The 21065-nt window shown below is 42.2% G+C and overlaps 1 protein-coding gene and 1 long non-coding RNA gene across 7 annotated transcripts in view; both read left to right on the forward strand.

Moving 5' to 3' along the window:
- Positions 1–12450, forward strand: part of NCOA1 (nuclear receptor coactivator 1) — a 712820-nt gene extending 700370 nt beyond the window's left edge. For all 6 annotated transcript variants that reach the window (XM_068280070.1, XM_068280071.1, XM_068280073.1 and 3 more), the window contains 3 exons: positions 413–596; positions 5479–5568; positions 7758–12450. In XM_068280070.1, the coding sequence (XP_068136171.1) occupies positions 413–596; positions 5479–5568; positions 7758–7925 (442 nt within the window). In that variant the 3' untranslated portion in view covers positions 7926–12450. The remainder of the gene's footprint in view (positions 1–412; positions 597–5478; positions 5569–7757) is intronic.
- Positions 12451–15333: 2883 nt separating this feature from the next.
- LOC137571228 (uncharacterized) lies at positions 15334–20720 on the forward strand. The gene is made up of 2 exons (XR_011031308.1): positions 15334–17873; positions 18304–20720. It is a non-coding gene; the product is annotated as an uncharacterized lncRNA (long non-coding RNA).
- The last annotated feature ends 345 nt before the right edge of the window (positions 20721–21065 follow it).

The following is a 21065-nucleotide window of genomic DNA, read 5'->3' on the forward strand; positions in this document are numbered from 1 at the left end:
TTGATTTACAAAAGCGTGATGACTGCAATCACAGCAGTTTCACTCGCGTCATGGCGCGCAAATGGTCGTTTATCACGCGGAGTAATCCTTTATGTGCGCAAACCCTCACACGCGGCAGATCGCTTGATAACGGACGTGATAGCAGTTGTCACGCTTTTGTGAATAAGCCCCTAGTGTGAATGAGGCCAGGTAAGCATCTGACTTTGTATCCGAGCTTCGGCTTGGGCGCACTTTAACTCTTTCAGGCAGAGAAATAAAAAAAGAGACGCAGCACAGTTATTTGTGTGCTTGGCACTGTACATACACAAGCCTAGCTCATCATGTCACATGTCACCTCGGTTGTCCTTTAAAGGTATAATGGCACATCACAGACTTTTTTTTAGCGATGTAACTTAGCATCTTCTATTCACAGTGTTTTTGGTCAGACGGGCCAGGGCCAGCCAGCACCGGGCCAGCAGGGAATGTACAACAACATGAGCATCACCGTGTCCATGGGAGGAGCCAACAGCGGGGTCCAGAATGTCAACCAGATGACGGGACAAGTGCAGATGGGCTCCCTTCCCATGCAGAACATGAGTAATATGTGCACGGAACAGGTATGTCATCTTCCAGGCACTAGAGGGCGCAGAGGCCTAGGGTCTAGGCCAGTTATGTGTTATGGTTAAAGGGAACCTGATGTGAGAGGTATATGGAGGCTGCCATTTGTATTTACTTTTAAAGAATTCTAGTTTTCTGGCTACCCTGCTGGTCATTCTGGCATCAGTAGTGTGTGAATCACACACTTGAAACAAGCATGCAGAATATTTCCTGTTGTTTCAAGTATGTCCGATCTGCTTCTGACCAAGAAAGGGTTGATTTTGAGATCAGTACTGCGCAAAAATGAACCTTTTCTGAATCGGTTGCAGATTAAACATGCTGGAAACTATCAAACAATGTGAAAATTGCATGGTGTGTACCAGGCATAAAAGGCAGAGGATTCACAGTCCACGGCTAGGTAACTGGCATTGTAGGGGAACTGAAGAGAGGTATATAGAGGCTGCCATGTTTATTTCCTTTTAAAGGGGAACTGAAGTAAAAGGTATACGGAGGCTGCCATGTTTATTTCCTTTTAATCAATACTAGTTGCCTGGCAGCCCTGCTGATCCTCTGCCTCTAATACTATTAGCCATAGCCCCTGAACAAGCATGCAGCAGATCAGGTATTTCAGACTTTAAAGTCAGATCTGACAAGACTAGCTGCATGCTTGTTTCTGGTGTTATTCAGATACTACTGCAGAGAAATAGACCAGCAGGGCTGCCAGGCAACTGGTATTGATTAAAAGGAAATAAATATAGCAGCCTCTGTATACCTCTTACTTCAGTTCCCCTTTAAAATTAAATATGTCAGCCTCCATATTCTGGTTCCCTTTAAACTCCAAGTTCAATTTATACATGTGGAGTATATCATATTTCGTATATAACATGTGTATTATAAATACAGAGGACTTTAAAAAGTATAGATTCCACCCGCAGTTATTAAACACGTTACAAAAAAACAACCTCAATGAGATAGAAGCCTCATCTTGAGTGTTTGTTTTGTTTTACTTTTTATTTGATGTCACATATGATGTCTGTATATGTATAGAAGCACTAAAATGATGTTACTTTTATTTGTTGTTATTAAATGCTGTTTTACATATATCTATAAGGGACGGGACCCACTAGGGCAATTTTGGCAGTGTTTTTGGATCGTCTGCGATTGTCAATGTATTTCAATGGTGGAGAACCCACCAGTGTGGTTGCGATTAGGGTTAATCGCAATCACAGGACATGTAGCATGTTGGACGCTTTTTCTCTCAATGCTATACAGTGGTGTGAAAAACTATTTGCCCCCTTCCTGATTTCTTATTCTTTTGTATGTTTGTCACACTTAAATGTTTCTGCTCATCAAAAACCGTTAACTATTAGTCAAAGATAACATAAATGAACACAAAATGCAGTATTAAATAATGGTTTTTATTATTTAGTAAGAAAAAAACCTCCAAATCTACATGGCCCTGTGTGAAAAAGTAATTGCCCCCCTTGTTAAAAAATAACTTCACTGTGGTTTATCACACTTGAGTTCAATTTCTGTAGTCACCCCCAGGCCTGATTACTGCCACGCCTGTTTCAATCAAGAAATCACTTAAATAGGAGCTATCTGACACAGAGAAGTAGACCAAAAGCACCTCAAAAGCTAGACATCATGCCAAGATCCAAAGAAATTCAGGAACAAATGAGAACAAAAGTACTGTAATTGAGATCTATCCGTCTGGTAAAGGTTATAAAGCCATTTCTAAAGCTTTGGGACTCCAGCGAATCACAGTGAGAGCCATTATCCACAAATGGCAAAAACATGGAACAGTGATGAACCTTCCCAGGAGTGGCCGGCCGACCAAAATTACCCCAAGAGCGCAGAGAAAACTCATCGGAGAGGCCACAAAAGACCCCAGGACAACATCTAAAGAACTGCAGGCCTCACTTGCCTCAATTAAGGTCAGTGTTCACAACTCCACCATAAGAAAGAGACTGGGCAAAAACAGCCTGCATGGCAGATATCCAAGGCGCAAACCACTTTTAAGCAAAAACGAACATTAAGGCTCGTCTCAATTTTGCTAAAAAACATCTCAATGATTGCCAAGACTTTTGGGAAAATACCGTGTGGACCGATGAGACAAAAGTTGAACTTTTTGGAAGGTGCGTGTCCCGTTACATCTGGCGTAGAAGTAACACAGCATTTTAGCAAAAGAACATCATACCAACAGTAAAATATGGTGGTGGTAGTGTGATGGTATGGGGTTGTTTTGCTGCTTCAGGACCTGGAAGGCTTGCTGTGATAAATGGAACCATGAATTCTACTGTCTACCAAAAATCCTGAAGGAGAATGTCCGGCCATCTGTTCGTCAACTCAAGCTGAAGTGATCTTGGGTGCTGCAGCAGGACAATGACCAAAACACACCAGCAAATCCACCTCTGAATGGCTGAAGAAAAACAAAAAGAAGACTTTGGAGTGGCCTAGTCAAAGTCCTGACCTGGATCCTATTGAGATGTTGTGGCATGACCTTAAAAAGGCGGTTAATGCAAGAAAACCCTCCAATAAAGCTGAATTACAACAATTCTGCAAAGATGAATGGGCCAAAATTCCTCCAGAGCGCTGTAAAAGACTCGTTGCAAGTTATCGCAAATGCTTGATTGCAGTTATTGCTGCTAAGGCCCGGTTCACATTAGCGGTGGCTATCCGGAATCGCCGTGCCGGAGCCGCACCGCATGCGGACCGGACGAAACGGACGCACGGCATAGCAATGAAAGTCTATGCCGCCGTTCACATGCGTCCGTTTCGTCCGGACCGGAGCCGGACCGGATCCGGACTCCGGCGTCCGTTCCAACATGCGCTATTTTTTGGTCCGGCTCCTCCGGCAGCCGTATCCGGGGCGGAGCCGGACTGCACCATCCGGCCAATGCAAAGCAATGGGAACCGGATAGCGCACAACACACTGGCTGAAAATCCGGATGTTCTACCCCACTTCCTATGCGGATTGTTGCGGCGATATTGGATGGGGACACATGGGCAAGCATTTTGGAGTGGAGCAGTACGAGCTGGAGATGTTGGCAGGATGTTGGCAGCATGTCGGAGGTGGAGGTGAGTGCTAAACAGCAGAGGGCCTGATTCCACAGGTCCCCCTTCTGCTGACCTCCCAGACCCCAACATTTTTTTTGTTTTTTACGTAGGTTTTGCCAAACGGATCCGGATCGCATCCTGATGAACACCTGATGCAACCTGACCGGATCCGGACCGGATCCGGATCAGAACCGTACGGTTTCGATCCGGTCCGGATCCGGTCAGGTCATCCGGTCCGTTTGGCAGACAACCGCAAGTGTGAACGGGGCCTAAGGGTGGCCCAACCAGTTATTAGGTTCAGGGGGCAATTTCTTTTTCACACAGGGCCATGTAGGTTTTGAGTTTTTTTTCTCACTTAATAATAAAAACCATCATTTAACACTGCATATTGTGTTCAATTATGTTATCTTTGACTAATAGTTAACAGTTTTTAATTAGCAGAAACATTTAAGTGTGACAAACATGCAAAAAAATAAGAAACCAGGAAGGGGGCAAATAGTTTTTCACACCACTGTATATGGAAGCTCCGCAAAAGTGATTTGGGGGCCGAGCGTTTTGATTTTTAAATAAAGTTAATTATACTTACCGAGTGTCCAGATGTGCGGCTTCAGCCCATAGCTCCACCCCCTAGCAGAAGAGGTCACAGGCTGTTGTGCTGCACATGCTCCCTCCTTGCACAGGAATTCCAAAGAAGCATGTCTTTCACCCTCAAGGTGTGAAAACCGAAAAAGCCCCTCTCTCCTGCCTCTGAGTTGGCTTATCCTAGCCAACTCCTCCCACAGCTAACCAGCCTATTGTAACCTTAGCCACACCTCCTCCTAGCACAACAACAGCCATATTGCTATTGTTAGAAGCAGACACATGAGCTGCACATGGTCTAGCCTCCACGTTAGATTGACACAATAGACACAAGAAAAGTCAATAAATATAATAGCACAGCACAGGCGCTTCTCTGATTGATCCTAGAGAAGTACCTATGACCTCTTCCATAAGGACCTGAGGACTTCAGTACACCTGGTAAGTATAATAAAGTTTATTTAAAAAAAAAATAGAAAGTCACGCTAATCAGAAGAGCTATAGAGTTTACAGAGCTTCAAAATGCAGGAAAACGTGTTCGCAATCAGCCTAGAAATTGCTGTACACAAGGCCTTTGCAATTTAAAAGCGCTGCAGTGATTCCTAGTGGGTTCCAGGCCTAAGACTCCTTTAAACCCCGCAACTGGTTCTAGTCACCAAGGACCTTGGCAGTCCAGAATGTGAAATAGCAGAACCCTGATGGCCAAGTTCCGAAGTTGCCTATCCTGTAGCGGAAAGAGCGGGGTCAGCTGAGGCACGGAGCGGAGAAGGTGCAGAGTGAATACCAGAAGGTAACAGAGGTAACACTATCTGCTATACCAGCTGGCTGCTGTGCCAGTTTGCCTGCCCTTCACTCCATTATGTCTTCCACCCTCTTCACCTGACTCTCACAATTTTTTTTTCTCTTGGGAAGCAGAGAGAGGAGAGGGACAGAACAAAGTCATATGCAGAGAGGGCAGAAACACTCTGTGTCTCAGCTGGCCTTACCCTTAGCGCTTCAGGAGGGGCAACTTCTGGACTTAGCTGACCAGGTTCTGCTATTTTTCACGTTCTGGCTGGTCAAAGTCCAAAAATGCAAGTTACCCAGAAGCTTCTTCGCACATTGCATCAGCCGGCCATTTTTCACATTGGCCCACCAGATCCCCAAGTGGGCAACTTTGGGATCTGGCCGTAATATACTGTATATATTAACATTTATGCTGCAGTGAAAATTTTGAATAGTGTTTGGGGTTACAATTCCTCACTGGCTTCTTCTGTACTGCTCCAGGTAAATGATCCATCTCTGAGAACAAGCGGATTGTACTGCAACCAGCTCTCTTCATCGGACCTGCTGAAGACAGAGCCGGATACAGGACAGGTAATGGTATTAAAGAGTAAGAGCACACACGACACACCTAACTATGTCAATATCGGCACAGCAGTCAAGCAAGTTTAAAAACAGAACTTTGTTTCCATGCTACAGCGTTTCCCCGAAAGCTGTACTGGATTCCTGTTAGAGTTCCTGTTGGAGAAAAAGTTACATACTTACCTAAGTAGAGGGAAGGCTAGGGATACCTTAGAGGCTTCCCAGTTTTCTCTGCATCCCCTAGCAGTTCCACCTTGAATTTGAGTTTGACACCCCTGCCCTAGTTCCACCGCCTGGCCCCTATTGTAGTGCTCCGACTTTAATGTCGAAAAAGTGTTTAGGTCTCTTTGTGTCATATGACTAAGGAGCCATACTCACTCCGATACGCGTGAGCTGTTTTGCTGTATGTCCATAGATGCTGTAATAGATGGACTTTTATCTATCCTTCGGTGTACCTGGCCACAATAATGCTTTCTATCTGTGACTGGAAATTCATTTTAAAGTTAAGCACACTAACACTTTAAAGGATACCCGAGGTGACATGATGAGATAGACATGGGTATGTACACTGCCTAGCACACAAATGCTGTGTTCCTTTTTTTCTGCCTGAAAGAGTTAAAGCTAATGGGAACCGGGTTTAGGAAAAAAAAGTCAGATACTCACCTAAGCAGAGGGAAGCTCTGGGTCTCATAGAGCACTCCCTCTCCTCTACCGGGCCCCGCTGTTCCATTGGCTTCCCCATAGCGGTATTCGACCGTTTCGGTCAAATACCGCTGGCTCCCAGCCGAAGGGAGGCTTCGGAGATGCTTCGGGAGCCCGAGTGCTCCCGAAGATGGGCCGCTCTACACTGCGCATGCGCGCGCGACCTCCTATGATGCGTTTGCGTGTGCGCCCCCTGTCTTCGGGAGGACTCGGCTCCCGAAGACTTCCGAAGTCCCCTCGGCGTGGGACGAGAATGGAGGAGCCAGCGCAGCACCTGGGCCACCGGGAGAGGAGAGGGATAGCTCATTAGGACAGAGCCTGCCCTCTCATTAGGTGAGTATCTGACTTTTTTTTTTTTAGATCCCGGGTTACATTATCTTTAAATATTAGATATGTAAGTGGCTGGCTCAGTCCTGACTCAGACAGGAAGTGACTACAGTGTGACCCTCACTGATAAGAAATTTCAACTATAAAACACTTTCTTAGCAGAAAATGGCTTCTGAGAGCAGGGAAGAGATAAAAAGGGTCAATACTTCATAGATTTTAGCTCTGGCAGACTTCAATGAATGTGTCATTAAATGTGTCATTATTTTTATAATAAAACAGTTAAAACTTAAAAAGTAGATTTAAACATAAAATAAAACTGTGGAATATCTTAAAAAGCCTTTTTAGGAGAAGGAAGATAAATACAATCGTTTATTTCATTAGTTTATTTTCGCCTTGGGGACAACTATCGATAAACAGTTTTTTGTTTTTTTTTAAACCCTCTGTATTAAGAATCACATTACCACTAGTGCCAGGAGCACTGTATTTATTACCCCAGTTAAAAATCATCCTTCACTCCTAACACAGCTCACAAATACTTAACTGTGTTAACCAGCGATTGGCAAACAGGTAGCTGGATGTGCTGGAATATTGCTGTAATATTTACTATGGTAGCAGTCAGGGAGATATGTATACACCACTTCTGACTGACTGCTTGTGATGTTACACTTCTGGCTCCAGTCTACAGCTTGTAACAAACTCTGGCTGCTCCATGCTGGGAGAGGGGGGCCTTGATAAAGATACTGTATACTGCTTTAATGCCTTTCCGAACAGTCAGATAAGTGAAGACAATAACACACATTTCTGCTAACTTTCAGTAACTCCTTACCACCACCTGAATATAAGACTCTTTCAGCTGGGTGATTACTAGACTATACACTGAGGAGTTGATAGCAAACCCCCCCCACCCCCAGTGCAGGAATATGATCTGTCCTGCAGACTCAACACATTTTTTTTATCTGGAAGTGTCGGGATAATTTTGAAACAGAGAGGCAGAGCTGTGTTAGGAAAGAAACTGCTCCTAGTACTTGTGGTAATGTGTGACCTAACATACAGCATTTAAAAAGATGCTTTAATCGTTAGATGTCCTTCAAAGAAACACCTCCAGTAACATCAGAGACTTGTCATTTTGCAGTACAACTGTACCAAACACCCTGTATCCATTTACCTTCTAGGTACAACAAGTGCAAGTGTTTGCGGATGTCCAGTGCACAGTGAACCTCGTGGGCGGAGACCCTTACCTGAACCAAGGAGGATCTATGACCACACCCAAGACCACATCTGGTTCCACCACCCCACAGGCTCAGCAGAAGAGCCTCTTACAACAACTGCTCACTGAATGACAGCTTGTCCAAGCCAGACCTTTTTAAGAGACGTTAGATGCAACCCTTAAGACAGACAAGCTATAGAAATATATATATATGCAAGATATATATGTTCTATATTTTTTGCAGAGATCTTTGATGTCTCAAACTGCAGCCATCCTTTTTTTTTAGGGTCGGAAAACTGCCTGGCGAAGATGCCTTGCTAAGTGTAAACAAGAAAAAGGAGGAGGAGAAGGAGGGGTAAAAAAAACAATGTTTTGCCGCAGTTTTTTTTTTCAATCCCCCTTTTAGCCAGACCGCTCTCTTTGGATAGCGCTTGATCAGCATTGGACGTTTGGAGAGAGAGCGTCAGGGCTGGACAATCGGACCAATGGTCCCCTTTCGAGCCAAATGACAGATGATACTTATTTTTGTACGCAGTCGCTGTGATGACACTGAAAGGAAGGCGTGGTTTTTTTTGCCCGCCTGAAGAGAATGTCGCAGAATGTCAGTTTCAGCTGGTTCTGTCACTGATGTGGAACCCGAAGCGGAGGAGAGTGAGGAGGGTTCTGGGTAACTTACGGGTGGCGGGGATTTGGGGAGAAGGAACGAGAGGGAGAGAAAGCGAGAGAAAGAGAAGTATATATATATATTATACCGAGGTAAAGCGCATCTATGTTGCAGCTGAAGTGCATTTGTAGAGCTATCTCTGGCTTGTATGTACAATCATGTTTTTTCTAAGTGGGAGGCCGGCTTTGCGCACCTTTTAGGGCCCGTTTTTTAACCCTTTTTGCTGCTGGAGCAGCAAATGTGGTAGCCCGCTAATTTTTTTCCTGAAGTTTGATGACAAATTTCTTGAAGAGTAAAAAAAAATAGAAAACAAAAAAAATAAAAAACCTTTTCTCCATAAAGTTGAACGACAGAGGTTTATGAAAGAGAATTTTTGTGTTCTTGCCATCCATTGTATTCAGGAGATCAATGAGATTGACCAGAGGACAGCCTCGAAAATAAAGTGCTGTAAACCCCCTTCACCTCTTGTGGTATCCGCTCAGACACTGAGCCGGAGAAGTAATGTGTTTATTATAGTGTCACCATATTACCTCTGCAGAGTCATCTGACACCAACCTTAGCAGCCTCTCGAGTGATTGTTTTTGAGTCAGAGGTAGGCCGAAGCCTATGTAAGAGTATGACAGTGAAATCGTCACGCGGCATCTTGTATGGGGAATCACCATCTTTCGTAAGCTATGTTTTACACCATATTTTCCTCATATTCATCTTTTTTGATTTTGTCTTCAGCGTTCAGCTGACAGGAGGGGCAAAAAATGATATCATGCTATAATAATAATGAGCACTTATAGGGCTTTGCTGGTTTTGGAGCGAACAGAAGTGTGGACTTGAAACTTCAGAAGAACGAGGCTTCATCAATTTTTATTTCAGAAATGTCACTAATGTTAAATAATTCACAGCCAACGATCTGTCAGAAATGAAGCTCAGTGAAATCCATAACTGAGGCTAGGGACCCACTGATGGCGCTTTGCGAGGGATCGTAAAATGCCCACAAGTCTGGAATCGCAGAAGTCCCACAATTTCAAATGTGACTCGTGGAGCAATCTCAATTTGTCTCCCAGATATTTCCCAAAATGCTGCAAGCATCGCTTTGCGATGGCTTCACGGTCGCAACACTCCGAGTGGAACCACTCCCTTAGGGTTTCACTTTTACAGTGCTTTACCGATCACCGGCAATTGGTGCAAACACTGCAAAAGCGCTACCAGTGGGTCCCAGATCTAAGACATCAGCCCCCCAAATTTTTTCTTAGAAGGTTTCCTCTGTGAGGTACTTATTGCTGTCTGTGTATCTGTTGAGGGGATTTTCATTTCATTCATGTCCTGTTAAAGGTGGCCACAGATTGTACAATTAAAAGATTGAATTTTCCTCTTTATGGTAAAACCGATAGGTTGTTTTTTTTTATTTTATATTTTTATTTTTTTAGGAATTCGACCAAGAAATCTGATTGGATTTCCATTTTCTTCTGATCTAAGTCAATCAGGAGTGGTGGCTATTTCTCATTTTCACAAAAAATGGAATGTTGTAGGATAGATTTCAGTTTCTTGATTTATAGACCCAAACAATGTTTTCAATTATTTTTTTTGAATTGTGAAAAAATTGAACATAGGATAGTAAAACATTGGTCAAATAGAAAAACTGTTACAATCAATCTACAAAGAAATATTGCAATTCTCAAATTGAAAAAAAATGATATAATCAATTGTTTGGTATGTGGCCACCTTTAAGGCTAGTACACACTAGCAATTTTGATTGACCAATGATTGCTCAATTTTACCACCTCCATGTAGTATGAGGGCCAAACAGATTTTCAATTCTATGCAGATTATATAGGTAAATGGTCATACTACATGGAGGTGGTAAAATTGAGCAATCATTGGTCAATCAAAATTGCTAGTGTGTACTAGCCTTTAGACTTATGGCTAGGGATGGTCTGTGAGATGCTAATAAATGCAAGTTGATGCAAATTGTATTAACAATTATGCAGACTGGAAATGGATTAATAAAATCCAGCAGCTTCTGCATTTGCATAAAATGTGCATCAAGTGCAAGGTGGACTTTCTATCCTCAGTCTCTGGGTATATTTCTTGTATATGCCTTCACAGAGAAGGGGTGACTATCACCAGCCATTAGGGGCTACTCCATATTAGACCAAACTCCCTACAGTGGGAACAGGAAGGTCTCCAAACAGGTGTGCCCTTCGTAATTTTGGGAGAGGAAGCAAAGGACAATCTTCCCAGTTAAGAAACTGACACCAATAAAAATGTGCCAGAGGAACTATTCCTCTATCTGAAAATTTAAAAAAAAAAGTGAATACAATTGTCTGTTATTCTACTTAAAGTGACCTGGGCACCGATCTCCCCATAAGGCAAGTTCATAACTTGTGCCATTGGGGGGGGCAACATTACTTACTCACGGGGTGTTGCCCCTCTGGCCCCCAAGATGCGCCATCTTCTCCACTCAACCAGAAGCATCTGCCAGCTTTCCTGGTGGTTCCTGGTGGTGCCAAGTGCACACGTTGCAATGCATGCTGGAAGAAGTAGACCTTGGATGTGATTACATCATTACAAACATCCCTTGTGGGGAAGATCGTTTTTCGTTGTTTGTTTGTTTTTAATGCGGGTGCTCAAGTCACTTTTAAAGAAAACCTGTAATAAAAAAAAATCCATCTGGGGGATACTTACCTTGGGAAGGGGAAGCCTCTGGATCCTAACGAGGATTCCCCTGTCCTCCTCTGCCCTCCGTTAGCCTGCCCGGGTCCCCGAAGTGCGGCGATGTAAATAATGACCTCTCCACAATCCTGCACAGGCGTACTAGTGGCTTCTCATTCGGGTAAGGCGGAAATGGTCCTTTTTGCGCCTGTGCACTAGAGCGGATACGATCGGGCTCCAGAGAATGGATGGATCACTGCAATGCAAATCATGCTGTTGTATTTTATCTTTTTCTTTGGTATTCTTCCACTTTTTCCATGAAGACATGGGTACTCTTAAGGTACAAAGATCAATTCGCTTTCTTTTTGCCAAGCAAAGAAAAAATGAAGTATTTTCCTTCGTGGAAGTCTACTCCTCCAGGTTAAAAGCGGAAGCTTCCACTTTAGGCATTTTTGGTCCACACCAACTTGGATAATGAAATACTTTTTGTAAAAAATGAAAGCCAGGTTGACTCCAAAACCAACAAAGCCCTGATCAGATCTCATCTGACCACTCTTACGAGAAAAGTCTATTTTTAAAAAGAAGGGTTAAGCTCACATTTGTATTAATAACTTGGTGTACATACAGTCAAATATCCATCAATGGGTAGGGCTGGATTAAAGTCCATGGTGTAGCATGTAGAGGCCTAAACATGACTCTGAAGAGCACCAAACATAGTGAAACTGGTGTTGATCACTACAGTTCACTTTTCCACATAGACAAAATTCAGTGTAGCGCAGAAAATGTCTGGCAGACCGCTATATTTACGTTGCTCTTCTGCAATGTAAGTATCCTGACCTTACCTGACCTGTGAAGTGCTGTGGGGATCAGTGAGGGTTGGCTTATCTGAGGAGCTGCACTCTGAAGCTGAAGGGTACACAACACTGCCAAAGAAAAGGAAGAAAGGTGTAAACACTTTTCCCAGATCGTTGAAAGAGATATGAAATATTTACTTTCTTAGAGAGGAGCTCCCTCTATCTTTTTTAGATTCCCAGAAGCATGGGTTGGAAACACTAGCACACAGGCTGTCTGTGAAAGAGAAGAGAGGCTTTGCACCATACTGTAACCTTTACAAAATACAACCACTGCCATTCTCATCATACTCACCTTCACCTTAAGTTCCAAGTCCAAAAAAATATTGTTTTCAGCCTGACTTTTTCTGATCAAAGTAATGGGTCTATTACAACTATCATCAAAAGTTTTTTAAGTCAGCGCTGTCCAACTGGCGGCCCGCGGGCTGCGTCCCACTCGCATCCCTGTGATGCAGGCATGGCTTGCGCTATGGGCGCCATGCCTACTCCCTCTTATAGTGGCCTTATCTGTGTCCCCGCTGCCGCTGCCCCACAGCTCAGACCTCACAGATCGCGGCGACTGAGGTAAACAAAGTGCGCATGGTACCCGCTTACACGAGTACGTCACATGCGGAAGTGACATCATTAGTCACTTCCGCATGTGACGTTCAGCCGCGCGGGTGCCATGCGCACTCTGCTTGCTTCAGTCGCCGCGATCTGTGAGGTCTGAGCTGTGGGGCAGTGGCAGCGGGGACACAGGAGAGAGAGGTAACGGGCGAGGCACTGGACACCTCGCTATTTAACTGGTTAGGGCACCTGTCACTATCTAGCTGGGGGGGCACCTGTCACTATCTAGCTGGGGGGGCACCTGTCACTATCTAGCTGGGGGGGCACCTGTCACTATCTAGCTGGGGGGACACCTGTCACTATCTAGCTGGGGGGGGGGGCACCTGTCACTATCTTACTGGGGGGGGGGGGGCACCCGTCACTAGCAAGAACCTTCGGCCTTCCACCATGGGGTCTGAAAAAAAAATGGCCCTCCATGCCCGTGAAATTGGACAGCACTGTTTTAAAGGGATACTGTAGGGGGGTCGGGGGAAAATGAGCTGAACTTACCCGGGGCCTCTAATGGTCCCCCGCAGACATCCTGTGTTGGCGCAGCCACTCACCAATGCTCCAGCCCCGCCTCCAGTTCACTTCTGGAATTTCTGACTTTAAAGTCAGAAAACCACTGCGCCTGCACGCCCGTGTCCTCGCTCCCGCTGATGTCACCAGGAGTGTACTGCGCAGACACAGACCATACTGGGCCTGCGTTGTGCGCTCTTGATGACATCAGCGGGATCAAGGACACGGCAATGCAGGCGCAGTGGTTTTCAGACTTTAAAGTCAGAAATTCCAGAAGTGAACCGGAGGCGGGGCCGGAGCATCGGTGAGTGGCTGCGCCAACACAGGATGTCTGCGGGGGACCGTTAGAAGCCCCGGGTAAGTTCAACTCATTTTCCCCTGACCCCCCTACAGTATCCCTTTAAGTTATCAGAATCAAAATTCTAAGTAATCTCACAACCATCAAATAAATTCAAACTGCTTCACATATTATTTTGTGGACACAGCAGCCTAACTCTACTTTTTTTTATTTTTTTGCTTTTGCTGGATACAACTTTGTTCAAATTGCATCTTGGTCATTACTGGGACAAGAAGCAAGGAACTACAATAACCCAAAAAACAAATTTGACGGGTTCAATTCATCCCTAATTTACATTTTTCTTTTAATAATTATAGATCATTACTGGAGATTTACCACTCTTCTTTTCTGGACCGGAACTATAAAGGAATTATTCAGACAGGGATGCAGCAATGAAACCTCAAAAACACGTCAAAAATAAAAAGAAAATTGAATGGAGTTTGGCTTTAAATCTGGGCACCTCAAAGTAATGGCAAAACCCTTTGTTAGGGGCCTTATTAAATTACCCTGTTCTCCTGAGTTTTCACCTAGGAGATAATTTTTTTTATCTTCTTTTTAAAATAACTGTTCAGTACTCTTAAGGGAAAATACCACTCTACAATGTGTAAAAAAAAAGTACTGTCTAAATTAATCTGAGTATTTTCTTGGTTGCTAGTGGCTAAAAAGGCATTTTATTTATAAGGTGTGTGAATATCACCCAGGAGAAAACTTAGGATAAAAAGTGAATTGTATAAGGGCCCAGATGCTTTATTTATAATTCACTTTTTCTCCTGAGTTTTCCCCTTATTTTCACACCTTGTCAATATAATGCTTTTTAAACCATCAGCAAGCAAGGAAATACTTCAACTAATTTTGAGAGTACTTTTTCACCTTGTGTTTGACACTTTTTTCAATTGTAAAGCCCTGAAAAGTTATTTTAAAGAAAAGATGAAAAATTATCTCCAAGGAGAGCAGTCAGGAGTAAAAGTTAATTGCATATGGGCCATTGTGTGCTCAGTAGAATTCCTTTAAAGGGGAACTTCAGCCTAAACAAACATACTGTCATTAAGTTACATTAGTTATGTTAATTAGAATAGATAGGTAATATAATCTCTTACCCACCCCATTTTAAAAGAACAGGCAAATGTTTGTGATTCATGGGGGCTGCCATCTTTGTCATGGGGCCAGCCATCTTTTTGGTTGAAAGGAGGTGACAAGGAGCAGGAGACACAGTTCCAACTGTCCTGTGTCCTGAGCACCTCTCCTTGCTGCACACGCTAGGCTTCAAATGTCAAATTCAAAATGTACAAAGAAAAAAAAATGCACCAAAACAGCAGAAGGAGAACAAGAAATCCCATCATGCTTTGCACAGCATTAGGGGAAAAATGCCCGGGCAGTTTTTTTCTGTGCAGCTAAAAATGAGGCTTGTATAAGAGAAAAAAAGTTCTGATGCTGTGAAACTGTTAAATAAACACCAGGCCTTTCCAGTGCTGCTGAGTCAATTTTCAGTCTGTAGGTTCACTTTAAAGGGATACTGTAGGGGGGTCGGGGGAAAATGAGTTGAACTTACCCGGGGCTTCTAATGGTCCCCCGCAGGCATCCTGTGCCCGCGCAGCCGCTCACTGATGCTCCGGCCCCGCCTCCGGTTCACTTCTGTAATTTCTGACTTTAAAGTCAGAAAACCCCTGCGCCTGCGTTGCCGTGTCCTCTTCCCCTGATGTCACCAGGAGCGTACTGTGCAGGCACAGACCATACTGGGCTTGTGCTATACACTCCTGGTGACATCAGCGGGAACGAGGACACGGCAATGCAGGCGCAGGGGTTTTCTAACTTTAAAGTCGGAAATTCCAGAAGTGAGCCAGAGGCGGGGCCGGAGCATCGGTGAGTGGCTGCGCAGGCACAGGATGTCTGCGGGGGACCATTACAAGCCACGGGTAAGTTCAACTCATTTCCCCCCGACCCCCCTACAGTATTCCTTTAAACTCTTTTCTCACTGGGAGCACCAATACCATCTATAAACCTGGGAGAGCACTTCACTTGTTAGTTTAGGGATGACAGGAAGTGGCAGTACTCCGCTCCAAATCAGAGTGAAAACTACTAGTAATGTCTGGCCTGGATTGTTGGGCTCTCTGTGTACACGAAGAATATATATATATAAAAAAAAAAAACCCTGTTACTCCTATGGGAATGCATAACATATTTGCATATTTGTTTTATGTATTGTGTTTAGCACTAAAACAAATAAATATATATATATATATATATATATATATATATATATATATATATATCTACGAAAATAAGAAATATTACAAATAAACATTTTACATTTATTATTACACATGCTGTATTGACAGATGAGGGATATTTTCACGTGATGCTAAATAAATACAGCGAAGCATTGTACCATGTTAGCCATCAGTTACAGCAGGGGGTTTTCAATCAGGATGATACCATTTATTTACTAACTTAAAAGAAAAAAGTAAACTTTCGACTAATAAGCCTTTTTCCTTCTCTACACAAATAGATTATGCTTTTTGATTTAAGTTAGCCAATAAATGGTATCAAAATTTCCTGCTAAAGAAGGCCCACATTTTAATTTGTAATATTTCATATTTTCCCACTTTAGGAAATCATTTTTTGTGCTATATTTAATAAACCAAAACTGAAAAATAAAATCACTGTATATTCTCTGTAAGGGCCCAGGCACACCGGAGAGCATTTTTGCGGGCCGTTTTTGTTTGTTTTTTTTAAAAAAAGCCTCCATTGACTAACATTAAAATTGCGGTAAAATCACAGCAAAATTGCCACGATCACAATTTTTAGAAAAAAACTAGATTGCGGTTACAGTGTTCTCCCCAGGTTCTTTTAGCCGGGTGCTCCACCTGGCTAGTTTTGGTGAGCGCCCAGCTGTCATCCGCTCACCACCTCCCATTCTGTAAGCATAATTGCTTACAGAAGCACCGGCCCTGCATTCTCTCATCTCGCCCCACCCGGCTACTTTTTCATGCCACTCGGCTGGAAAAAATTTCTGGGGAGAACACTGGGTTATTTTGCTGTGATTTTATTTAATGGATGCAAATTTTAAAAAACAAAAATGACCTACAAAACGCTCTCCTTTGTGTCAGGGCCCATAGAAGCAGTGGTTGTCTGTAGGCATAACCGTTATCGATGTTAAAATAAATGATCCCCAGATGTTTGGTGCTCATCATTACGATACTAGAGACTTTTTGGCCATAGCCACACCCCCTTTTAAATCCAGCCCTGCCCAGATGCATTCTGCTTAGAACAGGACAGAGTGGTTTGTGTTTAATTCCTGCAAGCGGCTGTCAATTTGTCTAGTGTAAGACAAGAAATCGCTTTAACCTGCTGCTAGAACGTTTTATACCCTCCAAACTCGCCATTAATAAGTCCATAACAATGTAACCTATACTCAGGATATTCCTACTGCCTGTACCCTTCAGTGGTACCATGCAGAAGGAATCTGTATATTTCTTTTTCTTTCTTAAGAACAGGGCCTTTGTTTTCTTTCTTTCTTTTTTTCTTTCTTTTTTTTGTACATGGAAGGAAATCTCTACACCAGTATTTTTTTTTAAATTAGATAGATGTCGGGGAAGTACAAAGGACTTGTATTGTAATTTTTTGTAAGCATTGTTTTTACTTTGTGTTTTTGGTTGTCATAGGCACTGCCTTTTTTTCCCATTTTTAAATACATACAGCATAGTGCTGATGATTTAGTACCACAAAGGCAAAGGACTGTGTGGTTCTGGTACTACAGAAAGCAGGCGTAGTCTTGCTTTATAATTACATAAAACCAAAGTAGGCAAATGTGGATAATTTTAGGGGTTATTTTTGTTGTTGTTGCCAGTGAATCCTAGATTGGCATCATTCTTTTTCCACGGTTACCTGGCCTTGTTTAGTGGCCAAGAATGGTTCCAAGAAGAGATCACTTTTTAAAACTGAATTTATTTATTTTTTACAAAAAATCCAACCTCCAAATGTAATTGCGGTAAACAAAACCAAATGACATGTACTTATTCTTTACAGATACAGTAAAGTCACTCAGGAGAATGACCCTTACTCCATCTAACAGTAACACACATTCAATTTATCATCCCCAAACAATTTTTGCAGCATCTTTTAAAGTTAGGGCTGTACCGGCTCCCAGCTGAGCAATGTGCACTTCTTTTGCAGAGTGGAAGGGGCAGCCTCATCCTAGCAAATCAAGGGAGGGTAAGTCAGCAGTGCTGAGGTCACCTGTAATCCCATTTCTGCCAAAATGATCAGGAACAATCATTTTTGGCAGAGGAGAAAACGTATGGCCGTACGCAGCTTAAGTTGGGCTCAAGCCTAGAAAGGGAGTGAGTGACTACAGCAAAAAAATGCTAGAGGTTCTACATCATGAGCTCCCTTTTTGTGGAGATTTACAGGATATTTTTCACTTCTTCTTGTTAAGGAATATTAAACTCTTTGACTGCTAACAACTTTTAGCTACTTAAAGTGAACCAGAGACGAAGCACCCTCATGTATTTTACCATAGAAATCAGTGGGAACATTAGAGAAAACACCTACCCTGCCCTCTGTTTCATCCTCACTGCTAAAAGTGTCTGTTATCTAGCTGAGATAAGAATCCCAGACTGTGCATTGAGTCTGGCTTTGCTATAATGACTCAGCTATAATGATTTCTGAGCAAAGCCAGCAGGGGGCAGGCTTGGACTTGAAAAGACACAAAAGAACACAGTCTCAGCTATAATTATTCTGTAGCAAAGCCAGACCGACTGCTTAGTCGGGATTCTTATCTTAGAGGTGATAACAGGCAAATTAAACAGAGAACAATGTAACAAAGAGCAGATTAGGTGTTTACTGTCATGTTCCCACTGATTTATAAGGTAACATACATGAGGGTGCTTCATCTCTGGTTCTCTTTAAGGACCACGGGCTTAAACCCCCCCCCCCCCCCCTTTTCTGTTGGTGGGGTCTGATCGCTCCCCAGATGTTTATTTTTATATAAATATTTATTTATTTTATTTGGTAATAAACGTGTGCTTTTATTTTTACTGTTCTCCCTCCCTCCCCCCGCCAGCCAATCAGTGCGATCGGCTGTCATAGGCTTCAGCCTATGACAGCGGATCGCTTCCCTGTCGCCCAGGGAGACAGCCGTGTCACACGGCTGTCCCCATTAGCACTGCTGTAGATCACAGTGCTGTACACTGTTAATAGATGGCGGTTTTGCCATCTGACAGTCTCCTAGCTGCGATCCTAGCCGGTGGGAGTGTGATAGCGGAGCGGAGCTCCGTCATTCAAGTGGAGATGCGCGCATCGTGCATGCGATCTCCTACTAAACACACCCCTAGGACTGCACGCCACTTGGCGTGGAGCGGTCGTTAAATGGTTAAAGAGAACCAGAGATGAAGCAACCTCATGTATTTTACCTTATAAATCAGTGGGAACATGACAGTAAACACCTAATCTGCTCTTTGTTACATTGTTCTCTGTTTAATTTGCCTGTTATCACCTCTAAGATAAGAATCCCGACTAAGCAGTCGGTCTGGCTTTGCTACAGAATAATTATAGCTGAGACTGTGTTCTTTGCTGTCTTCAAGTCCAAGCCTGCCCCCTGCTGGCTTTGCTCAGGAATCATTATAGCTGAATCATTATAGCAAAGCCAGACTCAATGCTCAGTCCGGGATTCTTATCTCAGCTAGATAACAGACACTTTTAGCAGTGAGGATGGAACAGAGAGCATGGTAAATGTTTTCTCTAATGTTCCCACTGATTTCTATGGTAAAATACACAAGGGTGCTTCGTCTCTGGTTCACTTTAAAGAACAAAAACATTGTAAAAGGTATTAATCCCAAATGTTGTTTTTTTAATCAATCAAGTACAGAGATAGATTCTTCATAAAGTTCTTCTTTGATGTTCCAGAAATATAATGTAAAATCATTTTTAAATAAGTGCTCGATTTGTTATCATTTTAGAAATTGGAGGTGGATGTTTTTGTTATGTGTAAATACAAAAAAAATGGATTAACTTTTTCTATCTTAAAAAAAAATCCTCATTATTTTTACTAAAAGATTATAATTTAAAACCACTTTTTACTGCACCTTACAAGAAAAGGCTTTTAACACATTTTGCAGATTTTTTTTTTTTGTAAAAAAAAATAAATAAATCTCGGTATGAACTCTAAATCCCTTAAAAGGCAGTGCCTCTGGCTTCATTTGAAAGTAAGTGACTTTGTTATATTTGCTGCTGCAGATTTGCTGTATATAGAGCTACAGATACAACTTTCTAATTGTTTCCCCTTCTTACATGGCGGGCGCCTTTTACTTTATCCAGAACCTGACTTCTAAACCTTGTAAAATAACCAGCATGTCAACACTTTTTTTTTAACCTTCAGAAAGGGCCTTGTTTCTAATTCCTACTGCTAAAAAAAAATAATTAAAAAATTAAAAAAATTGTAAAAATAAAACACACGAGGCCCATATCTTTTAGCATTTCGGTAAATTGCTAGATACAATTTATTCTTACATTTTGGATCAAGATTCCTTAGCCAGCTGCTTTTTCGTAATGTAAAAAGGTATGACGATAAGTTTTATATTGCGATTCTTTCTTAAGAAAAACGAAAAAAAAAATTGTAAACACCGGGATTTTTCATATTTCCCCTTCCTTCAAAGAAAAAAAAAAAGACAAAAAAAAGTTAAGCTGTTTTCTGCTAAAGATTTGTTCCCTTAAAAATGTTTTTTATTTTGTTTTGAAATAAATGCTGGCTTAATCTAATGGATGAAATAATTTATTGTAAAAAAAAGCTAACTGATCTTGCTTTTAATTTCATAAGGAAAACTGCATAGCAAAAAAATTTTGAGTTTTTGCTTCTATTTTCTCTACTTAGACTTTGTAGGAGTTAAGGAAAGAATGTACTGTAAGATGGAAATACAATTGAATACTTTCCAGTGAGCTGTTTGGCGATTAACGGATCTTTTTTAAGGTTTGCTCTGGAGAAAAAATACAAATATATTTTACGGTCACTTCTTTAGAAAATAAAATTTTAAAAAAACAAAACAAACAAAATGTAACGATGCATTAAACAAAAAGAGACGAGAATGTAAGGTGCCCTATGAACTCATCTGAATTCAGATGCCTGTGGCGTGTCGCTAAAAACGTAATTTAGTTTGGTGACCCCTCTTTCCTGCAGAGAGAACCTGTATCATTTTTCAGACTTCTACAGGTTCTCCCTTCAGTGAAGCGGGGCATGGGGCTGAAAAACACTGCTTTGTGCTGTTATAATATTGGCTTGTTCAATGTTTAATTATTCTGTTATTGTAAATAAAGTCATTTAAAAATTCTGAATTTCTTTTGTATATTTTGTCTCCTTTTGTAAAAAGATTCAGTTCAGTTTACATTATAATTCCCAAACTCAAGCTCTTGGTTTTTTAAGGCATATTGGTCTCTATTCAATTAACTTTTCTCCTGTATTGTCTACCGGCAGATAATTTTTCACCTTATCTACAAAATAATTTTTTAACACTTAAAGTGAACCAGAGACGAAGCCCCCTCATGTATGTTACCATATAGATCAGTGGGAACATTAGAGAAAACACCTACCATGCTTTGTTTCATTCTGCACTGCACAGCTTGTTTCTTATCAGACCTGATAAAATCCCCAACTGAGCATTCAGTCTGGCTTTGCTATAA

The sequence above is a fragment of the Hyperolius riggenbachi genome, chromosome 4, assembly GCF_040937935.1.
Source record: "Hyperolius riggenbachi isolate aHypRig1 chromosome 4, aHypRig1.pri, whole genome shotgun sequence".
NCBI classification, from domain to species: domain Eukaryota; kingdom Metazoa; phylum Chordata; class Amphibia; order Anura; family Hyperoliidae; genus Hyperolius; species Hyperolius riggenbachi.